The sequence below is a fragment of the Sylvia atricapilla genome, chromosome 5 (genome assembly GCF_009819655.1).
Source record: "Sylvia atricapilla isolate bSylAtr1 chromosome 5, bSylAtr1.pri, whole genome shotgun sequence".
In the NCBI taxonomy this organism is placed as follows: Eukaryota; Metazoa; Chordata; class Aves; order Passeriformes; family Sylviidae; genus Sylvia; species Sylvia atricapilla.
Window position 1 is genome coordinate 1,153,931 of NC_089144.1, and position 21,515 is coordinate 1,175,445.

At 38.3% G+C, this 21,515-nt stretch overlaps 1 protein-coding gene across 1 annotated transcript; it reads right to left on the minus strand.

Moving 5' to 3' along the window:
• Positions 1-4,853: 4,853 nt before the first annotated feature.
• FAM3C (FAM3 metabolism regulating signaling molecule C) lies at positions 4,854-21,253 on the minus strand. The gene is made up of 9 exons (XM_066318566.1): positions 21,194-21,253; positions 16,720-16,824; positions 15,307-15,336; positions 14,791-14,914; positions 10,794-10,852; positions 9,214-9,264; positions 8,670-8,754; positions 6,613-6,739; positions 4,854-5,593 (listed from the first exon to the last, which is right to left on the minus strand). The coding sequence occupies exons 1-9, from the start codon at positions 21,204-21,206 to the stop codon at positions 5,504-5,506; spliced, it is 684 nt and encodes a 227-aa protein (XP_066174663.1). The 5' UTR covers positions 21,207-21,253; the 3' UTR covers positions 4,854-5,503.
• Between the last annotated feature and the right edge of the window lie 262 nt (positions 21,254-21,515).

The window sequence follows — 21,515 nt, forward strand, 5'->3', positions numbered from 1 at the left end:
AGGAATCTGCCACATTTCTTTAAAGAATCAGCAGCTAGAATTTTTCATTAGGTTGCATCCTTGGTAAATTCAATCCACAATGTAATTTATGGATTGGCTCACACCACTAAAATATTTAAACTGTTAATGATAACATTTTCTCTGTCTCCATATGTTGGCTTATTTTTATTTTACATCTGTGAAAGGTTGTTTATTGTCATGGAGTGATTTAATGCCTGGCTTAAAAAGCGTCACGTGAAAGGATTACTGTTGTTTAATTGTGCAAAGAACTATTTTTGATAAGACAAGAAAGTTTATATTTTGTAAATATTTAAATTATGCAAGTTGTGTAAAAGGTTTCCAAAACTGATGTGATAAGACTACAGCCCTTGAGATGTGTTGGTTAGATATTTGTTAATACTGTAGTAGCTTTTAATTGGTTTTGATTTGCATGTGCTGGGGGAAATTAGTCAGAGAACTGCATAAATGTTAGGGGTTTTGATCATCAGAGTAGTTATAACTATTGCAGTTCATACACACTGGTGAGAAACACTATGATTTTCTAAATGGTCAGTTAATTAGTATTCTGCATACCTTCTTTTTTATTGTTCTCTTAAATGCATTTTACAAACACTGAAATCCCAGCTCCAGCAGTAAGTGCTCCCGCTGAAATCAAGGGAACTTGGAAGGGTTTGCAATCCCTTAACATCTTCCATGCTAACAGCCACTTTCTAGAAACCTGGGACACTTTGGCTGAGGCTTTCAAAGTCACTTTGAAGAATTAATTTCCTCGTTGTCGGTTATTTCCCCAGGAAAGATGGTGACCAGATTCTGAAGTGTCACTCTTTGTTGGATGTGTAGGTCAGGAGGAAGGAAACAAATCTTCTGTGTTGTGGTATTTCACTGCCTTACGTGGTTTATCTTAGGAACATAGTTCAGCAACAATGAATTCTCCATCTGCTGCTTGGACCTTTACTCCACAATTGGGCAGCCCATCTGCATTGGCCTAACCAAATTATTGTCCTGGGACCACAAAACCTGCTGTGTGTGGGGAAAGGTGCTCAGCCTGCCACTGAGGCACTGCCACAAGAGGTTTCAACACCTTCTCTGGGACAACTGGGATAGGGAGGACATACCATGGTGGAAGACCCTGAGGAGAGAGTTGTGCCTCAGGCTGTCCCAGCAGTGAAAATAAACCCACGGGTTCCTCAGCCCCAGGACTGACTGGCAGCATGGAAGGGAGATGACTAACAGCACTAAGTCCAGACAGAAATCGTACTCTCTGCTGAAACCATACTTGGGATAATACAATTTTGACCACTTAAATAACCCTAAAATATTATTTGAGCTCAGTAGCTTGTTGGGTTTTTTTTTATTATTATTTTTTTTTAATTTGTTGTTGTTGTTGTTGTTGTTCCTGTTGTTGTGGTGGTGGTGGTGTTTTTTTTTTTTTTTTTTCCCCTTGTTCACTGACTGCAAGATCAGCAAGAGAAAGAGAATTAAGTAGCCACTTTTTTTTTTTTTTTTTTTTTTTTTATTTTTTTTTAAAGTCTCCAGGGTTCAGAATCTTCCCAGAGGATGGAGTGAGTGTTTTCTGTGCATTTTACATAGTCTACAATGTAGCTGGGTTATTACTGTGCTCAGTGCTGATCCCTACCTCTCTCCATACACATACTAACGCCCTGAAGCAAAGTTTTCATATCTGCATACTTCAAATGATAATAAACAGATGATGTTCATTTTATGAACTACTATACTACAAAACTTAATGGAAGGTGTAGTTATCTGTGTGGTGGGTTCTGTCTTTTTGAGGCATCTATGAGAACTAAGATATAAAGTCAGAAATCAAGACATCCCCCAAGTTTTTCAATGGGATAATTCAGCTGCCAACACCTGGGAACTTGACTCCAGGTTTACCTGGGAACTTTTCCAGGGCAAGGCATTTGCCTTGAAATGATACCTGAGGAATCTGTTTTAACCTGAGTCTATGAAGGACACCTTGGATCTTTTTAAGGCTGGAAGGGATAACTACAGAGGCAGCAAGGAGGAACTAAAGGTTGTCAGAAATGCAAAGAACATCTCAAGTAGAGCATGTTCTCTCTTGCCACTCTCCACTTTTTCACCCCCCAGGGAGGATGTGGCTGAAGCTCAGGTGGTTGTTGGCTGTTGCTCAGAGGGTGAGAAGCAGGGTTCCTTGTACAGCACCAGGAGCCACTGACAGCCCCTGGTATCACTGAGCAGGTCAAGAGCTGTTCTCACTCTTGCCTGCTTCAGCCTCAAAGTTCACACCTAGCCTTAGAGGTTTCTTCAAGTTTCCTTAACAGGCCCCTTGTATTATGGCCTTACAGCCTTAAAACTGAAGAGGATTTCATCAATAAAAAGTCCTTTTGCTTAGGCATGGCCCAAGTCAGTAAGGGAGGCACTGCACCCTTCCCATCCCTGCACAGGAAAGTCAGTCAGCATTTATGGTGGCAGTATTATTTCCCCTTCTGAAATGACCCACCTGGCCTCTTATTTTATTAATACACTTATTCTTGAAAAAAATAAAACTCAGACTGCAGAAAACCCAAACAGTTCAGGAGACATTGCATACACATCCAGCATTTAGCACTCAGTTCAATGTCTGAGGAAACAAAGTGCCACAGTAGGACAGCTGGAAAGCAAAACATGCTGAGCAAAATATAATTTTTTTCCAAATTTGCAATCAGGAAACTAAGGCTGTAAAAGGGTCAGCTTTTTCCAAAGGGAAAAAAAACCAAAAAAAAACAAAAAAACAAACAACAAAAAAAAAAAAAAAAAAAAAAAAAAAACCAAAAAAAACCCACCTGGATTATGAAAGGCATTAGGGAAAGTCCAGAGGATCCATCAATAATCCTTCAGGTTATTTCTTAGGACTCCTATTAATCCATACAAAGCACCACTAGTAAAGCAGTTGAGAGCTGCTCTGTTCTCAGCAAGTCTACAAGATGCTACAAATGTTCCCATCACCAAGGACAGGAAAATGTGGATCCTGGAGCTTTGTCACACGGGTGTTCATGCTCCTGTACCTTGTCTTTGGAATAATCCCCTAGCCCCAGCTGGAGAGAGGCCAGAATAGTCACCTTGGTGCTTGGCAACTCAAATGAAACACAGATTCCCAGAAAGTGTCTCTGGTAAGACTCAGAGCTCATCTCAGCAGCAGGATTCTGTAACTCAGGGCAGAGAGGGCAGCAGCAGATCTTGCAGCAAGTCAACAGAGCACGAGGATGGAGAAAAGAAGGGAGAGCCCATTTCTGTGGCCACTCCAGTGCAACTTTTAAATATTTGGCAAGTCTTATTAAATATAGAATACAGCTGTGAGGATACAGAGTAAGAGGAAGAGTTCCATCAAAAGTTTAAGAATCAAATGACTTAAGATGCAACAAAAATAATTCTACCATTTTGATGTTTTGCAATTCATTGTTTAAAAGGTTTGTTGCAGGTGCAACTTTAAGGGGGTTAAGAGAATCATGATACATTTACTCAACTTGGATTGTTAATAAAGGCACACTTTCTCCATTTAATTTTGTAGAGGAAGTTTGAACTCTTTAACTTGAAATGTTCATTGGCACTCAAAGCCAAAACAATGAAGTGGAGTCCAGAAAAACTACTAATGCAGCCAAATAGGGCTTCTTCCTCTTAAAACCCTGCTGAGTAACTTCAAAATTATTTTGGTCTTATTCTGGATAGCAGCATACTGGCATATACAGCAACAGAACTGTATTTCTTTGAAAATTCCAGGAATTACACAGTTTGTTATTCATTACAGCCTTAAGTAATGAAAAAGAATTTCAAACTGATTAGAAAAAGGGATTTTACTTCAATGAAAAAATACATGATTTTAACACATCCTCCTAACACAGGAAAATCTGGAAGATTTAACAATCTTGAGGGAAACCCATCTTATTAAAAAAGCTAGTTAAACATAGATAACTCAGAATCCAGTCTTACTCTGGTATCAAGAGATTATTTATTTTTCTTACACAAGGTAATTCTCAATATTGCTTGATATTCTTAGTGCACAGAATTGACTCACAAAACATCAACAAGAATACTATTTCTAATGCCTCTGGGTTAAAACTCACTGCAGGGTCCTGAAAATTCCTTTGCAGCTTTTGCCCCAGAGTACTAGCTTGAAGTTTTTGAGGACTACACCAGGATTCATGACACAAAGTCCCAAGAGATTACAACAGCCAGGTCTGTGTCAGCCCTAATTTTGTGAATATGGACATGGTCAGTTAGTATGGTGTAACTTAGCTCCAGGAAAAGTTCAAGCTGGCCCTAGTTAAAAGAAACACCAGTTTAGAAAGAAAGCAAGGTTTTCCCACAGCTCTAAGCTAGAGAATAAGGCCACTTCGACTTGGTCCTTTTTTTTTTTTTTTTTTTTTTCCCATGAAAAAGAAGGATGAAGGAAACACTGTCAGTTCTCAGTGACACACTGTGACACTCAGTTCTCAGTGACACTGCACAACCCAAGACACACCCTGCTCCCTCTGACTCTGCACTAAGGAGGGATTGCCTTGGCTCCTGGGGAGTGGGGAAGGTGGAAGAACCCTCAGGAGAAGGCACACTGCTTCCCCCAGGCTCTTTGTGATGGCAAACCTCCTCCTGATTTAGGATTAAAGAGGAAACTCTTCCCTTACCATCCACTGTGTGACCAGCCACTGCAGCTCAACAGCCACGGGGAGGATCAACAGCTAAGCAGAGGTACAAAAACTGAATAAAAAATGAAAAAATAAGCCACAGTACTGCTGCTTTTAACATGCCAGCTCCTTTCTGTGAAATAAACACTTTCAATTTAAGTACAAGTTCTTCCAAGCTGCTTTTACATATTACACATACTAGTTATATATTGACCTTAGTTCATCCCCTAAAGATAGAAAAAAAATATTCTATTGTTCTTTTCATGGCATATTTGTGCTATATTATCATTTAGTCTTCCTTTGTTGATTATTCAGGTTTTGATGGGGGACTACAAAATAAAGTTTAGGAGAATTGGTATTAGAATAACCAAATTGCTTTAATAAAAATTGATACTGCCATTAAAAAGGCAGAGGATAAAAAAAAAAAATTAAAGCTCCTTATTAACATATTACTAAAATCTACAATATTTCACCAAGTTTACATAGTCACAGCAACATTGCACTGTTAAAAGGACAGTACATTTGTCACAATCTGTTTATTGTCCATATACATAATTTATTAGCCAGTTATCTACAAGTATTATTTACCACAGGCAAACTAAATACTGTGCTTTTAAGAAACCTGCATAGAAATGATTGGATGTTTCTTTTATTTTTGGACATATTTACAAAAAGAATTTCTAGGTGTGTTAGCAATAAATAATCCCAATATTCAAAATATCAGTGCTCATGCACACACTGACAAGATGGCTGCATGCTTTAAAAAGAATTTTTACAGTACAGTCTCCTTCATAGCCCTCTCTCTAATAATAGCAGAAAGTGCATTTTCTTCCATAGTCCTTTTCCTTTTCCTCTGTTTCCATTTACTCTTGCTTCTGAGGGATGCAGCCTTCCATCTCAACAACTTCTGGCCAGCCTTCATACTTGTTTGTGTCCTTGTTATTCTTTATGTGCTACAAATGGAAAGCATCAATCTGCCATTAGTGTGAAGCCATTGATCCTTTAACTCACAGCTTTAAGACATGTCCTTATTTTCAGGCCATGGACAACAAAAAAACATCATTAATAACTTCTTGTACTTTGAATCAAATGTAACAATTCATAAGTGTTCACCATTTGAATGAACTTGCTCAGACAAATTACTTCACCATAGTTTTTTAACTGTGGTAAAAAGTCAAGCCATACAGGGAAAACGTTTTTAAATTTTATTATACATGTTTGCTTAGGAAGAGAGAAGCAAGGAAATGACCAACTGCATTAAAGCATGAACCACTAGGTAAAAATAAATAAGGATACTAACTTTACAATGCAAACAAATAATGAGATTTGAAAGAACATTTTATTTGTCCACCAAGCAACCATCTACAGTCAGGTAAGGCATTATTGTCTCCAGGAGTCTGCCACTGTTTGTGCATTTAAGTTTCTCCTCCCTTACAAAGCTGCCAGAAGAAAACACACCTTCCTTACTCTGCTAGTGCAAAGCTACTTTTACCAGTAATTAAAGGCAAACATGCTGAATTGTAACAGCTAAAGAATGGGAATATATTCCATTTCACAAATTTGGCAATGGCAGCAATTTGAGAGAAGAGCAAAGCTAACAGCTGGGAGCACCAACACCTTAACTGCCCACTTACCTCTTGGAAGTTCACCCTTTTAGTGCATCTCAAATGCAACTCGGGCAGAAAGCCTTGAGTTCTTCAGTTTAATTTGACTCATTAAAAAGATGAATAATTTAGTTACTGGCATGGTAAGATCTACACCATATCAGATTTTTTTCTTATTTATGAGTCACCAAAGAATCTCTTTGTTTTGTATGTTTAAAAGGAGGACATTACTCAGGGAAAAAACCAGAAAATAACACTGTGTGTCAGTATTGCAATAGATACTCATCCTGAACAAATGCATGGCATTTATAAAACATTTATAAAACATTCTATGCCTCTATTAATGCAGACGTTACAGAATCACAAACCTGCTCAAATGGGCTTTTAGTTTTGATTCCTTTCCCACCACAGAAGACCCAGTTGTCTCTGAAGCCGAGGTTAGAAATGGAAGAGCTCCCCAGTTCAGCAATCAGTTTCCGTGCCTCGTCGTTCAGCCTTGGAAAAACCAGAGAGGTTCTTATGTGGATGCAATACATGCCCTTAGAGCTTTCATCATTCAGTGCACCATGATCATATTTAATATACTTTAATCAGTCAATACTGGGCAATTGAATCAGGTAAGGCTAGTTCTGAAATCACCTGATCCAACGAGCGCTGCGCTTTCATATTATCATCTCAAGGAACCAGGATTTAAACCTGTCACTACACCAACAAAAGCTAGGAAGCCTCTCCTGTGAGAATTTATACATCTCAAGCTCTGTGAGCAGTTCTCCAAGCAATTAAAAATGTCAGCCTTTAAAGTAAATGTTGTTTGCAGGCTCTAAACTGAAGTCTAGAGAAAGTAAAAGCTATTTTAGATTAGAAGAATGAAATTAAGTTCTCACCTGCTTGGGGCAGTTAGTTCAAAATTCAGAATGCTGCCTCACAGCAGGTTCAGTGCCTGTAAACCCTATTAGGACCATTTTGGAATTAAAAGGAATACAGTTCTTATAGGATAAGATATTCCAAAATCTTGAAATAGCAGCTCTTTAATTCTTCCTTTAAGTTACTAAATGTGCCTGATTACCAAACAAGATACAAACCTTCTGATTACTACCACCTATTGAGATATGGTGATTGAGATATTGGGATAAAGTGAGAATGACTGAGTTCAGCCAAAATTATGGAAAATATTAAATATTGTGGAGGTTATTTGCCCAACCCACAGTCCAACTTTCTCAAGCATTAGGGCAGCTTGATTCTTCACAATTTTGTTCCCAAGAACTGGCATTTATATTTAATCAGCTACCAGTGGTAGTTTAGTATTGTCAGTAAGCAGCAGCTCCTTGTCAGCATGACAAGGCCAAATACAACTTCTTCTTTAGCCATATTCTAGCTACATACAAACAGTCAAACACAGCAGCTGTAACACGGTTACTGAAGCAAAACCAACCCTACTCATTTCCTAAAATGTCAAAGAAAAAAGGGAAGAAGGTGAAATGTAAAATAACAAAAGAAGTGAAGAGAACAACAGAGAGAAGATCCAACCTTGGCTAAAACCCCAGTAAATGACTTTCTGCTTTGTTAAAAGCAGGGAATGTCAACACACTTGACTATTTACTGTGAACCTTCCACATTGCAAAGTCAGGACTTAAGTCACAGCTGCTTCCATATCAAAAATACAGACAAGTTGTAGATAACAAACTGAACCAAAAGAGGGAAAAAAATGTACAGACCACATTAACAAAAAAAGTTAATTATTAGTGAAACAGTAGAAGAAAAGGAAAGAAGTTTAAATTTTCACTGTGAAAGGCAATCCTTTGGATAGGATGACTTAGGTAAGGAATAGATTATAATACATATTCTACAGTAATTTTGGTATCGATTGGAACTGACCCAAGCTGTGAAAGTTGGAAGACAATGCCCCAAGAGACCCTCTTAGGCTACATCTAGATTAATCTACTGAACAGCTTTAGGGTGGAACAGTAAAACAGAGCTGTAAAAAAGCAACCTCTGTGACTTTAGATGTAAGGATACAGACCAGGCTTGTTGGGAATGGTCTCTGCCATCCTGTAACCACCAAACTCTGTCTTGGATTCACCTGAAGAAACTCTGATGGAACAGACACTTCCCACCAGAGTATCTTCTCATAATCATGTTCTTATGTCTGGACCTCTCTGAATTTACTAGCCTAAGACAGAATGAGCTATCAGCAACAGAAAAATTAGCACACCTCTATCTGCTTAGTTTTAGTTTGATTTTTGTTGTGCCCAAATCACATCTGCATTATAAAACTAATAAACTGAAAGTACAGTTTCAAATCTGACACCTTGGAAGAACAAAATCTTATTAAAAGTGCCTTTGTGATAATATATTTTTTTCAGTATAAAACATTTCAGCATGTAAAAGTTTAAGCAACAATTGCTGTTTAAAATTAATTACATACTTGGTTGCTCCATCATCATATGTTGCCATTAACACAATTGTTCCATCCTGGATGGTCTTCAGAAATTCAATTAGTGGTGCCACATCTGAAAAGAAGGGGAACATAAAACTGTTAAATAATAAGCAACAATTCAGTATTTAAACACCTGCAAGGTCTTTCTGCAAGGACATTACTTTTAAGAATATTTGTAAAGATAATGTTTATATATAAAAATGTATAGTATTTATTAATATATATTTATGAAAAGATGCGGAGTGAGAGAAAGCAAAAATGCATCAAGGAATTCTTATTTTATAGAAAGGGTTTAATCCATATTGTGTAAAGACATAACCAGTAATGAGAACTACTCTGGAGAACAAGTCTGCTCCATCACCCCACCATTCCCTCCAACTTCAACTACTTGTGTTTCTTTAAAGCTGCACAATTACAAAGGTAGAGGTGAAGTATTCCCCTAACTATCACCTTAAATCACACAGCAAATGGACAAGGATGAAGAAAAAAGGCACATTTGTTGTTTGTCTCTGACCAGTGTCACATCACTTACCTCCTCCCCACATGTCAAAGAACTTGGTATCTAATAATTCTCCTGTTTTACCTGAAGGAAAAGAGAAAAAGAAACATTTGGTGCCATCAAACAGAGCCAAAATTATTTCACAGATAACATGCCCAACTCCTCCTACAGTCTTCCAGACAAAGTGCTGCAGAAGACACTAGATAAATGAATTATGGTAACTTTAATGGAAAATTAAATGTTTTAATTTAAACACAAACCTTTAACTTTTAGAGGTTTGCGAAAAAGTGCAGGGAAAGGTAAGAGGAAAAAAGTGAGAAGATCCCCAAAAGAGTTGGAGGCCAGGCTGGATGCAGCTTTAAGGAACCTGTGCCATGTGTCCCTGCTCATGGCAAGGGGAGTTGGAACTGCTGATGTTAATGGTCCCTTCAAGCACAGATCATTCTATGATTCTAGGTAAAATTCTGCTTTTGCTGCAAATGGAATCTAAAATAAATGGTAACATCCACAGGCTCTAAAACCAGCAAAGAATCTTCAGTTCATGTATCTGCCTTTTTTTAAAGCTGGTTTTGCAAAAATAGACAGTAGAGCTTTAGACTGCCTCTCGTGCCACATGGAAAGTCAGAAAGATTAAAATTAGGCTGCATGTTCTGCTGTAGACTGGAAATTATAAGTAGATTTAAACATCCAGAATAAATAGAAAAAAGTGGATAATATAGCATATCTCAATACCTTCTTTTATTAAGCTGTCTACAAAGGAGCATTTGGTGGGAGGGAGGTTTTTTAAATATATACATTCATTTAAAGTTTGGAAGACAAAGACTGGAGCTATAAAATACAAAGATAAGTATTTTGGTTTTGAACAGATTGAGACACTTTAGGAAAGCAACACAGGATTAGGAATTATTGTTCAAGTTATGCTTTAGATGATGTAAATCTGAGTACAATTCACAGATAAAAAGAATTTATGTGGCAGGGAAAGGACAAAGTACTCTCTCAGTGCTACAAGGAAACATTTCCTACACATTAAAGACAAATTTGCCAGTGCTGACACTGAGTTCAGCTTTCAAGGTAACACACAGCTAAACTCGTTTTAATGAAAATTACAAACCCTGAACACAATTACCTAACATGATGTATTTACACACAAAATCTACAGACCAAATATTCTGATCCAAGTGAGGAAATAAAGAACTGCTCCTTCTGTGAAGTAATGAAACTGTTAAAGATGCTAAAGAAGTTTCACTGAAAATAGAGCAACAGAAGAATACAGTCTACAGTTTAATTAGTGGTGGCAACACACAAGGTCAGAAGCAGCAGCATGCCTCTCGTGTCTTTTCCCATTTTCTGTGCACTAGGAATTACAAGATGCAGTCACCACAGCAGTCCACATCATTATTTTTACAACCCACTTTTAGAAGCAAAAATGCACTGAGCTTTTCTGCTTTGTAACAAGGTGTCAGTGCCAGTATTTGACATATCTCAGTATAAACAAGCTGAATGCTTCCTTTTCTCCTTGGTGCTTTGCCTTTCACCCCCCCATAGCATTTCATCTTAAATTTCAGAAACTATTTTAAAATGAAGACAATCTGCCCACTTAAAATGTCACTTACCATTGACCAAGGCTGTATTAATTCCTCTGCCAACATTATTTTTAACTCCACTCATTAAACTGAAACAAACAGAAAAAAAAAATTAATGGGACAATCTTCTGATGTGAAATAATTCTGGTTTTTAAAGAGGACCAAGTTCTAAGAGAGACACAGACTGCATGTTCATGAGTACTTAAATGAAGCAAAATCTCCTTGAACTAATCTGTGTTCTTGAAGCACCACTGAATTAAGAATAATACATCAAGTATCCCCAGTTGTATTGATTTAATTTGATTGCTTAATTATGGTTTCAAAGTATGTCTGTATATTAGAAGCGCTACAAAAATAGTGTTATTGATATAGTTATGTTATTAATGTTTTAAAAGATAACCAAATATTAATTGCAGAGCTCAGCACAGTCACACAACCAACATTTTAAGCTTTTGTTTGCAAACACACAATGAACAAAAATGTGCTCATGAGTGCAAAAGCTAACTGAACAGAAACATTTAAAATTCACATTAAGAAACTAGAAAGACAAAGCATTTACCTACTCATACACATAAGAGGAAACCTAACTGCAAGAAAAACAGTTAGCACAGGGATGGGACTTTAAGCAAAAGTTGCATAAAATCTTGGACTACAATCACACATACCAGGAAACATGTCACAATGTGTGACAGCAATTCATTGATCCAACTCAAGAGGGGCAAAGGGGCTGAAAAGCAGAGTCCCATTGTGAAATGGAAGCCCTTCAGAGCAGCAGAGAAGAGGAATGTTAAGATTTGGGTGGGATAATTTGGGTGGGATAATTTGGGTGGGATAATTTGGGTGGGATAATTTGGGTGGGATAATTTGGGTGGGATAATTTGGGTAGGATAATTTGGGTAGGATGCTCTGCTGCCTTACACGGTGGCTGTAGCACTCCAGGGAGGAAAAGCTCCCAGATCTCCCCAGCCCTGGCAGTTCACAGTGTGAAGAACTCTGCTCTGCCTTCAGGCCCCAGAGAGCCCAGCATTAACATTTTGAAGCCAGGATTAAAAAAGGTAACATGAACAGGACAAACAGAAGTTTGGAACAATTACATAGTTTGGGATAATGAAGAAGCCTTCGGCTGAGATTGAAGAAGCATCTCAGCAAAAGCATGTAAGTGCACACAAGTCCCTAGTTACAAACACACTGCAAAAGACACTTTAATTCCATCCTGACCAGGAGATCTTGAATCTCCTTAACTGGCTTTAGAAAGGGGCTGCACATGTGTACATTAAATTAAATTAAAACTCTAATTCAGTAATTTCTGAAAGAAAATACTTGAAATTTTCTGCTGAAATTCAGAATTCAATTCTGGTTAGTAGGGAACTCCAGAAGGATTTTAGCCACTGGAGGATCATTTCTGCTCTGATCATGTGGTTTTCATGGCATGCCTGAGCATCCATTCTGAACAAGAAAAACATATGGCAAATAAAGACTGGAACATAAATGAACAAAGGCAGTGAAGTTCTGAACCCATTCTCCTCCTCCTGCAAAATTCAGTGGGCATTTAATTTACCAAAAAGAATAAGAACTTCCTTTCATTTTAACAACAAAATTCTCTGTAAATAAGTAGACAAATATCTGATACTGGGCTGACTAGACACTGAAGGTCCACACATGCAAAAAGTTATAATGGATTCAGAGAACAAAACCTGCAACTATGAAAACAAGAATTACTAGTTACTAAAGGAACAGAGTACAACATTTATGGGTTACTGTGGCACATCATCAACTGGCCTCATACTAAAATAAAACTGCATGGAGCAGTTGCTGGTAAAGAAGTAAGCACAGCCCCTTCTAAAAAGCCCATGAAGTAGCTTTAATATTTAATATTTTGGTGATGAGTCCAGCATGTTGTTTCTATTTTGGATTATGGTTTCCCAATAGAGAACAAAGTTATAACTGAACTTGTATACAGCAGAAATCCTGTTTCACATTAAAAATATTTCTATAATAAAAAAAATAAAAATTGACAAATTGCTGATACAATTCAGAATGCAAGTAATGTTAGTGCTTTCATAAGTCAAGTGACATCCCTACATTTAATACATTGGAAAAATACTCTACTCTGTAAATATCATTCACAAATTATTTTCCTGCTGTCCTGTCTTGGAAGTATGAAGAACACAAAGTCATCAGAAAAAGAAAAACCTTTTTGCAGGTGTGAGTTCACAAAATATCTCAAAAAAAAAAAAAGAGCTACTCAAGGAAATGAGTTTTTTCTAGAGCAGAACACAACAGGCTGCAGTGCAACAGCTCCTCACAGGAGGGCAGCCCTTCATCAGTTTTAGAATTCTTCCAAGAATGTACAGGCAACAAGGTGAGAGCTTTTGGAAGAGAAATAAAACCTCTTTTGAGCAAAGCAGGAGATTGTATAAAATCAACCAGAAAATGTCATTGATTTGACAGACAGGTTTGACAGACACCAGTTCCCCTCTGATGGAATTCAGAAAGCAGTTTGCCAAGGAAAGCTGGACTTCAGAATCCAATAGCTGTGCACTGAAGTGCCCACTTAGAGGCTTTTTCCAGCAATGGCTTTATTTTCATCACTTTCTTCAGCAAAATATCTAGTAGAGGATTTTCTCTATTTTTTTTTTTTTTTTTGGACAGAAATAACAAAACTCTTCTTAGTCAATCAGTCAGCAAGACATTCAAACAAAAAAGTCAAATTCCCAAACAAAACAACCCTACCATCCTGAAATTAAAATATTCCTTGCATTCCCACAACTTCTAATCATTGAATCAGCTTAAGCCTTCACAGGCATTAAGAAGCAGAAGGAGACAGTGGCATGTTTTGTAACAGCAGCAGAAATACCACACTCAGAGATTAGATAAGGCTGCCCAAGGCCACCAGGCAGGTCACCAGCAGGAATGGAAAGGACAAGGGACAAAGGGACAAGCTCTGCTGTGCTCCCCAACCCCACCAATGCTGCAGAGTGACCCCAGAGCAGCTTCAGCTGAGCCTGGCCAGCTCCTTGGTGCCAACAACTTCTCTTTAAGATCACTTGAGACTAGTCTTACAGTTACTTTAGAGACTAAAATGCTACCAGTAGTTTTTTATTTTCCTCTTATACATGAATTATCCTATTTACTCTATTTTGTGGGGTTCTGTTGTTCACAGAGGAGTTGCCACTGGCTCTGTTATTCATTTGCAAAGGCTTTAAGTGTGATTGATATTTAAAAAAAATCTCCTCCCAACAACACTAACACTGTGCCTTTTCTGATGTGTCATCTGCAAAATCAAGTGCAGGTTTGCACTTGATAGGTTATGTTATAGGAAGTGCACACTCTGGGTGACAATGTGCAGGAGCAACCTAAGAGGAAAAACAGTCAAAAAATAAATATTAATATTCCCTCTATGGGGGCTACTGAAAAGTACCCAGTTAAATACTTTATGCAGAGTATTATTGATAATACTTTATCAAAAATATTATCAAAAAGAGGACTTAAAATTGTGTCTCAAGCAGTTGTTTTCCTCGTTTCACAATTATTTAAAGTTTATTAACTTCAGTTACCATCAGCACAGTTAAACAACTACTGATCATGAAAATACTATTCTTCCCTTTTGAAGGCAACCTTAGAAGAACAGTAAAAAATGTGTTCTGACATTAGTACTGAGAAAATACAGCTTTAAAGATTACTTGCAGAAGACAATACAATTATTAACTGAATTACTATTAGAGGCACAAGGAGAAGTTACTAAGAGACAAGTGTGCCTCTGACTTGACAAACTAACCCTTAACTCTGTAAACCTGAAACAAAGTGAAAGCTTTGTTTATCTTGCATGTATTAAAATAACACACATTTCTGCATTTTCTGAAGAGCATTAAGTATGCTTCACTGGAGATAAGGTTATAATGCAATGTGACCTTGGCATGGAGTCAAACTGTTTGCAAAAAAAACTCATTTAAACTGCTGATTTTGTGTGCAAAGTGACCTAAATATTTGAAAGAGACACTTAGAGACAACAGGTAAAAATACTCACACATTATCCTCTACACAGATTTTAGGTCCAACTACATTTGCTGCTCCACTGGACATTTTGAATGCAAAATGCTTCTCAGGACAAGCTTTAGAGATCCCACACTTGTATCTTGGAGGTTTTGTAGCTTTCAAAAGGAAGGAAACCAAGATTTTAGAGAACACACAGGTAGGCTAACAGACAGATTTATTCCAAAGGAATTCAGGAAAGAGAGCAAACACCAATGCTATAGCATCTGTAGTTACACAGCAGTTTAAAATAATCTAAGTTCCTAAGTTCCTCATTATTCCAACTCCTCGTTGTCACCCTGCTGCTTGCTCTGCCACTGTCATCAAAGTCACAAGCCAAAACTACAAAACAGACTTCACCAGAAATTTAGGAAAATCAGGAGAAGAGGAAAATTAGTTTCTGATTGCGTGTGAAGTGCAATTAAGACTTTGTTAACTATGAAAATTCATCAGGCTTTCTGTTATTAGTGAAAGCAAGTCCCAGCAGTAATACATGCCTCTGAATACTCACAGCGTGCAGCTGCATCCAATGCTGATCTAGCTAAAAGGGAAAAAGAAAGTTTTACTGTTACTATTGAAGTGTCATCTGCTATATTATATCCTATAAATGGAAAATGTTTCCATAAAAACAGGCTGGTTGAAATGAAGTATCAAACACACCTCAATATTATGCTCCAATAAAAAAAACAACTTTCATGCATTAGCATAAAAATGAAAGTGATTAGGAATCCATCCAGAAGCACTGCTTTAATTTAGGGCTGATGGTGAATCAGCCACGGAGTCAAAACCTCACAGAGATCCAGAACCTGAGAATTCATGAGGCTCAGGGCATTGAAGTAAAATTAATTCCCTCCTTACAGCTTCCCTGGCATTAATTAATTAAAATTAATTCCCTCCTTACAGCTCCTTTCACCTAAACTGGAAGCCTGCAGCTCAGGCAGATTTCAACCCAACCATTCGTGGGTTGAAAAAAAATAAATATATTTATATATATATATCTATCCCTTTCCTGAGATATGAGGAGACACAAAATATATCTATATATCTACGTATCTATCTATATCTATCTATATATATATCTAAATCTCTCTCTATATATATCTACCTATATCAATCTATCTCTATCTATCTATCTCTCTTTCCTGAGATATGAGGAGACACAAAATATATCTATCTATCTATCTTTTTATATATATCTACCTATATCTATCTATCTATCTATCTCTCTTTCCTGAGATAAGAGGAGACACAAGTGTCCCCATCACACACATCTCAAGGACACCTCTGTCTCTTCAGTGATTACTGAAGGTCCCTGCAGCTCACACTGCAGCAATCCAGAGTTAAAGAACACAAATTCCATCCCTATACCAAACATTGTAGGGGTTTTTTTGTAATAAAAAGCACCTTGAAAGAATATTCTGGTTCACAATAGTCTCTGAAATTTGAGACACCTCAACTGCTAATCTTTATTTGTGCATTACACCAGGGCACATCTGAACTGTTTTAATTACTGCACAATTCAACTTAACACATTAGCATACCCATGCAAGAGAAGAGGCCTCCCAAAAGTGATTCTAAATCTCTTTAGCAGGAGTAAGGCAGAGCACAGATTTCCAGAAACATGGTTCAAGTTACCTAATTTATTGCTCTACACTAAGAATGCATTTCCAGTAAATAAACAAAAAAAAAAAAGCAGGTAAAATTATGTAACTTTGGCAGACAAAACTGAGTAAGAGAGTAGGTTAAATATTTCATACAGAAAACAATGTATACGCATATCAGATATAAAAAAATAACAAGCACACTTATTAGAGATAAAAGCAGAATTCATAAGTTGAAGAGCCTAAGGCAAAACAAACACAATATTCTTGATAAAGGCACAAATAAATATTAATAAATGCACAGAGAAAGAGTTATCACTTACCAAATATGTGCCCTAAGTTTGCATCCATTTTTATTTCAAACACTTGAGATATGACATAAAACGTCAATAAAAATATTGCTATGACTACTACCAACTTTGCAGCACCTGTTAAGAAAGAGAAAAAAGTTTCAAAAAATTATCTGCAAATGGTAACACTAGTTTACCAAAATTAGCAACATGAGAAATGTGTTATCAGATTACCTTCTGGGGAACTCAAACAGGATGATCATCTGTGGACCAACTAAATAGAATAAATCTGAGAGAAAGGATGGATATTATGGATGGATATTGTAATGTAGGATGGATATTGTAATGTAGGAGGTAACTGCACCAATCCATCAGGTTATCATACCAAAAGCACTCTGGTCTCAACTTTCTCTCCCTCCTCTCTAACACCACAGTACACCAACTCAGCTCAGGAGCCAGGAGAAACCAGATTTCCATGAAAATCCAACTTCAGCAAATGAACTAAGATGATGTACCCAGCTGGTGTCCGAAGGCAAAATTCCCATCTTCCCTATTCCACTTCCCTTTTCCTCACAGTTCACAAACCCTGTTTAAATATATGGCCCAGACTGAGTGATTAGGGATCTGTTAATTTACTGCAGTTTGGGTACTAGGGTCAGTCAGCTCTGAGTATGACATTGAAAAAAACCCAACCAACCACAACCCAAAAAAACCCCCCAAACCACCAGCCACCCAGAAACAAGCCCTCTCACTTACTTCTCAAGAAATTTATATTAACGACCTCCAAAAAGCAAGTTTGATGACTCAAAGGCTATTTTAAAATGGGTAAGAAAAAGCAGTACCTCTCCTGTGAAGTAGGCAGCTCTAAGTTTTACAAGGGCAGGTTCCTGCAGTGCTGTGGCCAGTTACTTGGTGGGAGAAGAGCTGTCAGCACACAACCACAGCAGCTTACATCTGAGATGGAAATGTGTGTGACACTGCCACAAACCTTGCCATTTTTAGCATCGTTTGCAATGCATTTTTACAGAACACTCCTCTCTTAACTGACTGTAAAATACTGACTGAGAGTACAAGTCAAGGGAGGAAGCATCTGATTAACATCCTGCCTTCCCGTCTCACTTCAGCATGTCAAACTGGCTGGAAGAAGCAAACTTAGAGCATGCTGCTGCTTCTCAGATTGCCAGCCAAATCCCTTAGAAAAAAACCAGATTTATATACCCCTGCAGATCTCAGACTGCTTCTGTGATGGGCTGCTCAGAAGAACTTAAAATAGACAGATTACTCAGCCTTCAGAAGGATGAGAGATGCTAATCAATCCTCCCAAAAGGCTAAAAAAAGATCAGGGGATAGGAAAATAGAAGAAAGATGAAGAAAGATAAGAGATTTTTTTTGCTTGTAGTTTGGTCTTTTTTTGTGTGTGAGCACACAAATGCAGTGATCTTTGAGATCACTGGTGCAAACCCAACTTAAAAATATTATTCTGGAACTGCCAAGATCACTGCATTTGAAGGGAAGGGGACCATGTGTCAGCACTGGAGCAACAGATGAGCTGCACATATGTTAAGAAATGGGGCAAAGGTTTTTCCAAGCAACAACTGCCTAAAACCACAAGATGGTACCAGCCTTTGGAATGTGTCATCGAGCAAGTGGCATTTGGAGAGCGTGTTTTAGTGCACAGTAACTCAGTCTGAGGACTAACATCCCCTCGACTCTGCATTCTGAGCTTTTCAGCTGAACTGCATGTGCTCCCTTCAAAGATTCACTAAGAAATCACCTAGAAGGTTCTTTAAGCATTTGAACCACAACTGGCATGTTTGCTATGGGTGAAACATTCTGTAGGAACTGCCAGATCTACTTGGTGGCTTTTAGCAAAAAAAAAATTAAATAGTTGGATGGAAGGGGAAAAAAAAACAACCTAAAGATGTTTGGAAAGTAATCTTCCAGGTGAATCAGGCACCTAAAATTGGAGCATTTTCCAGTTCTTTATAAGATTCACTTTAGCAATTGCTCCCAGTTTGTGGTTAATAAAGCAAAATTAGGACTAGTGACAAAAATTGCACGCATTAACAAGCTGGAAAAAGTCATTTTCTTCTAGAAGAAGAAATTAACACTATTGACAAAAGTGCAAGGCACCAGAAATTCAAACCTGTTCCATGGCTACACAGGCTATTCTAACAAAAATGTCTAAAGTAATGTTACATGTCTTTTAATGTTATATTAGCAAAGATCTTATTTTTATAACCACTGTGCCTTCTGTCAAGTAGAACTCGTTTCTTAAAGCCTGTACTACAGTAACTTAGCTCTATGAAAAAGCTTTTATAGTTTTCAAACTCCCGTTCAGAAAGTTTCAGACACTTGAAACAGCACACAGTAATTTTAGTGAGGTGGGGAAGAAATGGCTTAAGACAACCCATTTGCCATTCCCTCACTCTTTCATCATCTCACAGAAATAGCAGCCAGAATATGTCAAGTCATGGCACCTTAAGCAGTCAGTGCAGATCACACACAGCATTTTAACAATTGCTCTTCGACCATCCCAATTCCAAATGGAGTTTTATTAAACATCAATGAAGTAGAACAGCAATGGCTGTTATGAAGCAGATCATGACAAAGTTTGATGATACCAAACTGAGGAGAAGAGGGCACATCTAAAGGGAGAGACAAGCTGCAGGAACACCTGCACAGGCTGGAAGAATGGGCTGGACACTACAGTTCAACAAGGATCAGGGTAAAGTCTTCCACCACAGCAATCATAACCCAGGAGTAAAGAAGAGACTGGAATCCACCTATGTGGGGAGCATTCTGTGGAAAAGGATTAGGGGATTCTGGGGGACAACAAGCTCAATACAAATGGAGGGTGCTGGCAAAGAAGCCAGCAGGATGCTGGGCTGCATCACCAGCAGACAGAGATGAAGTGATTATTCCTCTCTGCACAGCACTTGTCACTTGTTCCACTCCCTTCAGTGCTGGACCTTGCTATTAAAAAGAGAAAAAAGATAAAGACAATCTAGAGACAGTCCAACACAGAGATAACCAAAGGAATTGCAAGGCTGCCAGAGGAGGAAAGGTTGAGACTGCTGGGTTTGCTCAGCCTTGAGGGAAGACTTCTGGGAGAACTCAGCACCATATTCCAGGATTTCAAGGGTGGCTACAAAGAAGATGGAGACTCCCTTTTTGCAAGGAGTCAATGGAAAACAAGAGCAGTAGTGGGTACACGTTATACTGGGGAAGATTCCAGTTGGACATGGGAAATTTGTCACAGTGAGAACAATCAGACATTGGAATAATCTCCCCAGGAAGCGGTGGACTACCCAGCACTGGCCATTTTAAAAGCTGGTAGGACAGAGTGCTGGGCCAGGGTTCAAATTAGAGTAAATTATAGCAGTATGAAAATTATAGGGTAAAATACAGCTGCTATTTCCTGGATGGAATGCTCAAGACCTATCCCACAACTGAGTCCATACACACACAGCCTGCAGCCTCAAGCACATGCCAACAGGCAACAGAGGGTGGAGCAGAGTGGAAACACCTTGGCCAGGCTCTGTTCAGGTCACATTTGTAGCTGATAACCCTGCACAGCTCCTGTCAGCCAAGGGAGACAGGAGCAGGGATCTCCTGCTGAACCAGCACCTGCAGTGAAATCCCTCTCCTGACATCAACTTGATTCTCTTAACTTAAGTTTTTAATATCAACTCACACCATCATTCCAAAGTTTCCTGCCTCCAATGTGCCACCACTCCTCAGTGAGCTGTGCTCTGTATTTTATTGACTGCATCTGCAACAGTGAAGCAAGAGATTTTTACACCAGTGGGTAGTGAAAGTGTGTATTACTAGAGTCACTCAAGGTCCACCCAAATGAAAAGAATGCTCATTGAAAGGTCCCCAAACAGGACAAAGGAGGTCACTGAAGTGTCCCCAAACAGGACAAAGAAGGTCACTGAAGGGTCCCCAAACAGGACAAAGAAGGTCACTTAAGGGTCCCCATAAGGGGACACAGAAGGTCACTGAAAGGTCCCCAAACAGGACAAAGGGGGTCACTGAAAGGTCCCCATTAGGGGACAAAGAAGGTCACTGAAGGGTCCTCATAAGAGGACAAAGAAGGTCACTGAAGGGTCCCCATAAGAGGACACAGAAGGTCACTGAAGTGTCCCCAAACAGGACACAGAAGGTCACTGAAGGGTCCCCAAACAGGACAAAGGAGGTCACTGAAAGGTCCCTATAACAGGACACAGAGTAGCCAGGCACAAAGGTCTTGGCTTTCCTGGTGTGCTGACAGACTAATCAAACACTAAAAGGTTTGAGGAAATCTCCACTTTTCACATGACAACTATCTTGTCTAGACCATGCCTCTGACCAGAAATGTCAGACCAGGTGATTCCTGAGATCCCTTTGAACCTGGTGTTCTAGGATTCTTTGACTTTAAAACCTTACTGTCACAACTGGTTAATGTTGTACACAGCAGTTGTTTCATAGATGAACAGAGTCTGATTTTACTGAGCATACTTACCTGCTATTCTCATCTTTAGTCTTCAGCCAGCTAATGACACTATTGCATTAAAACAGCCACCTATGGGGAAACAAAAAATAAAATAAAATAAAAAACACTTCACCAAAATTACAGTCAAAAAAGCACTTCTGTGATGATTAAAAAAAAACCCCATAGATTTTCTAGTCAATAAAATGAATGATGATTGTTCTGAATACCTATTTCTTAATATCCAGAGTTAACAGAAGATTTAAGATGGATTTTTGATGTCTTGCTTTCATCTGTTTCTCCACCAAATCAGTGCTCTGAAGAAACATTAATTTCATCTAATCCTCTACAAATT

Coding starts and splice junctions, on each gene's coding strand:
- FAM3C (XM_066318566.1), bottom strand. Junction 14,915..15,306: donor ATTGGATGCAGCTGCACGCT/GTGAGTATTCAG, acceptor TCCTTTTGAAAG/CTACAAAACCTCCAAGATAC. Junction 8,755..9,213: donor CTTTGACATGTGGGGAGGAG/GTAAGTGATGTG, acceptor CCTTCTTTTCAG/ATGTGGCACCACTAATTGAA.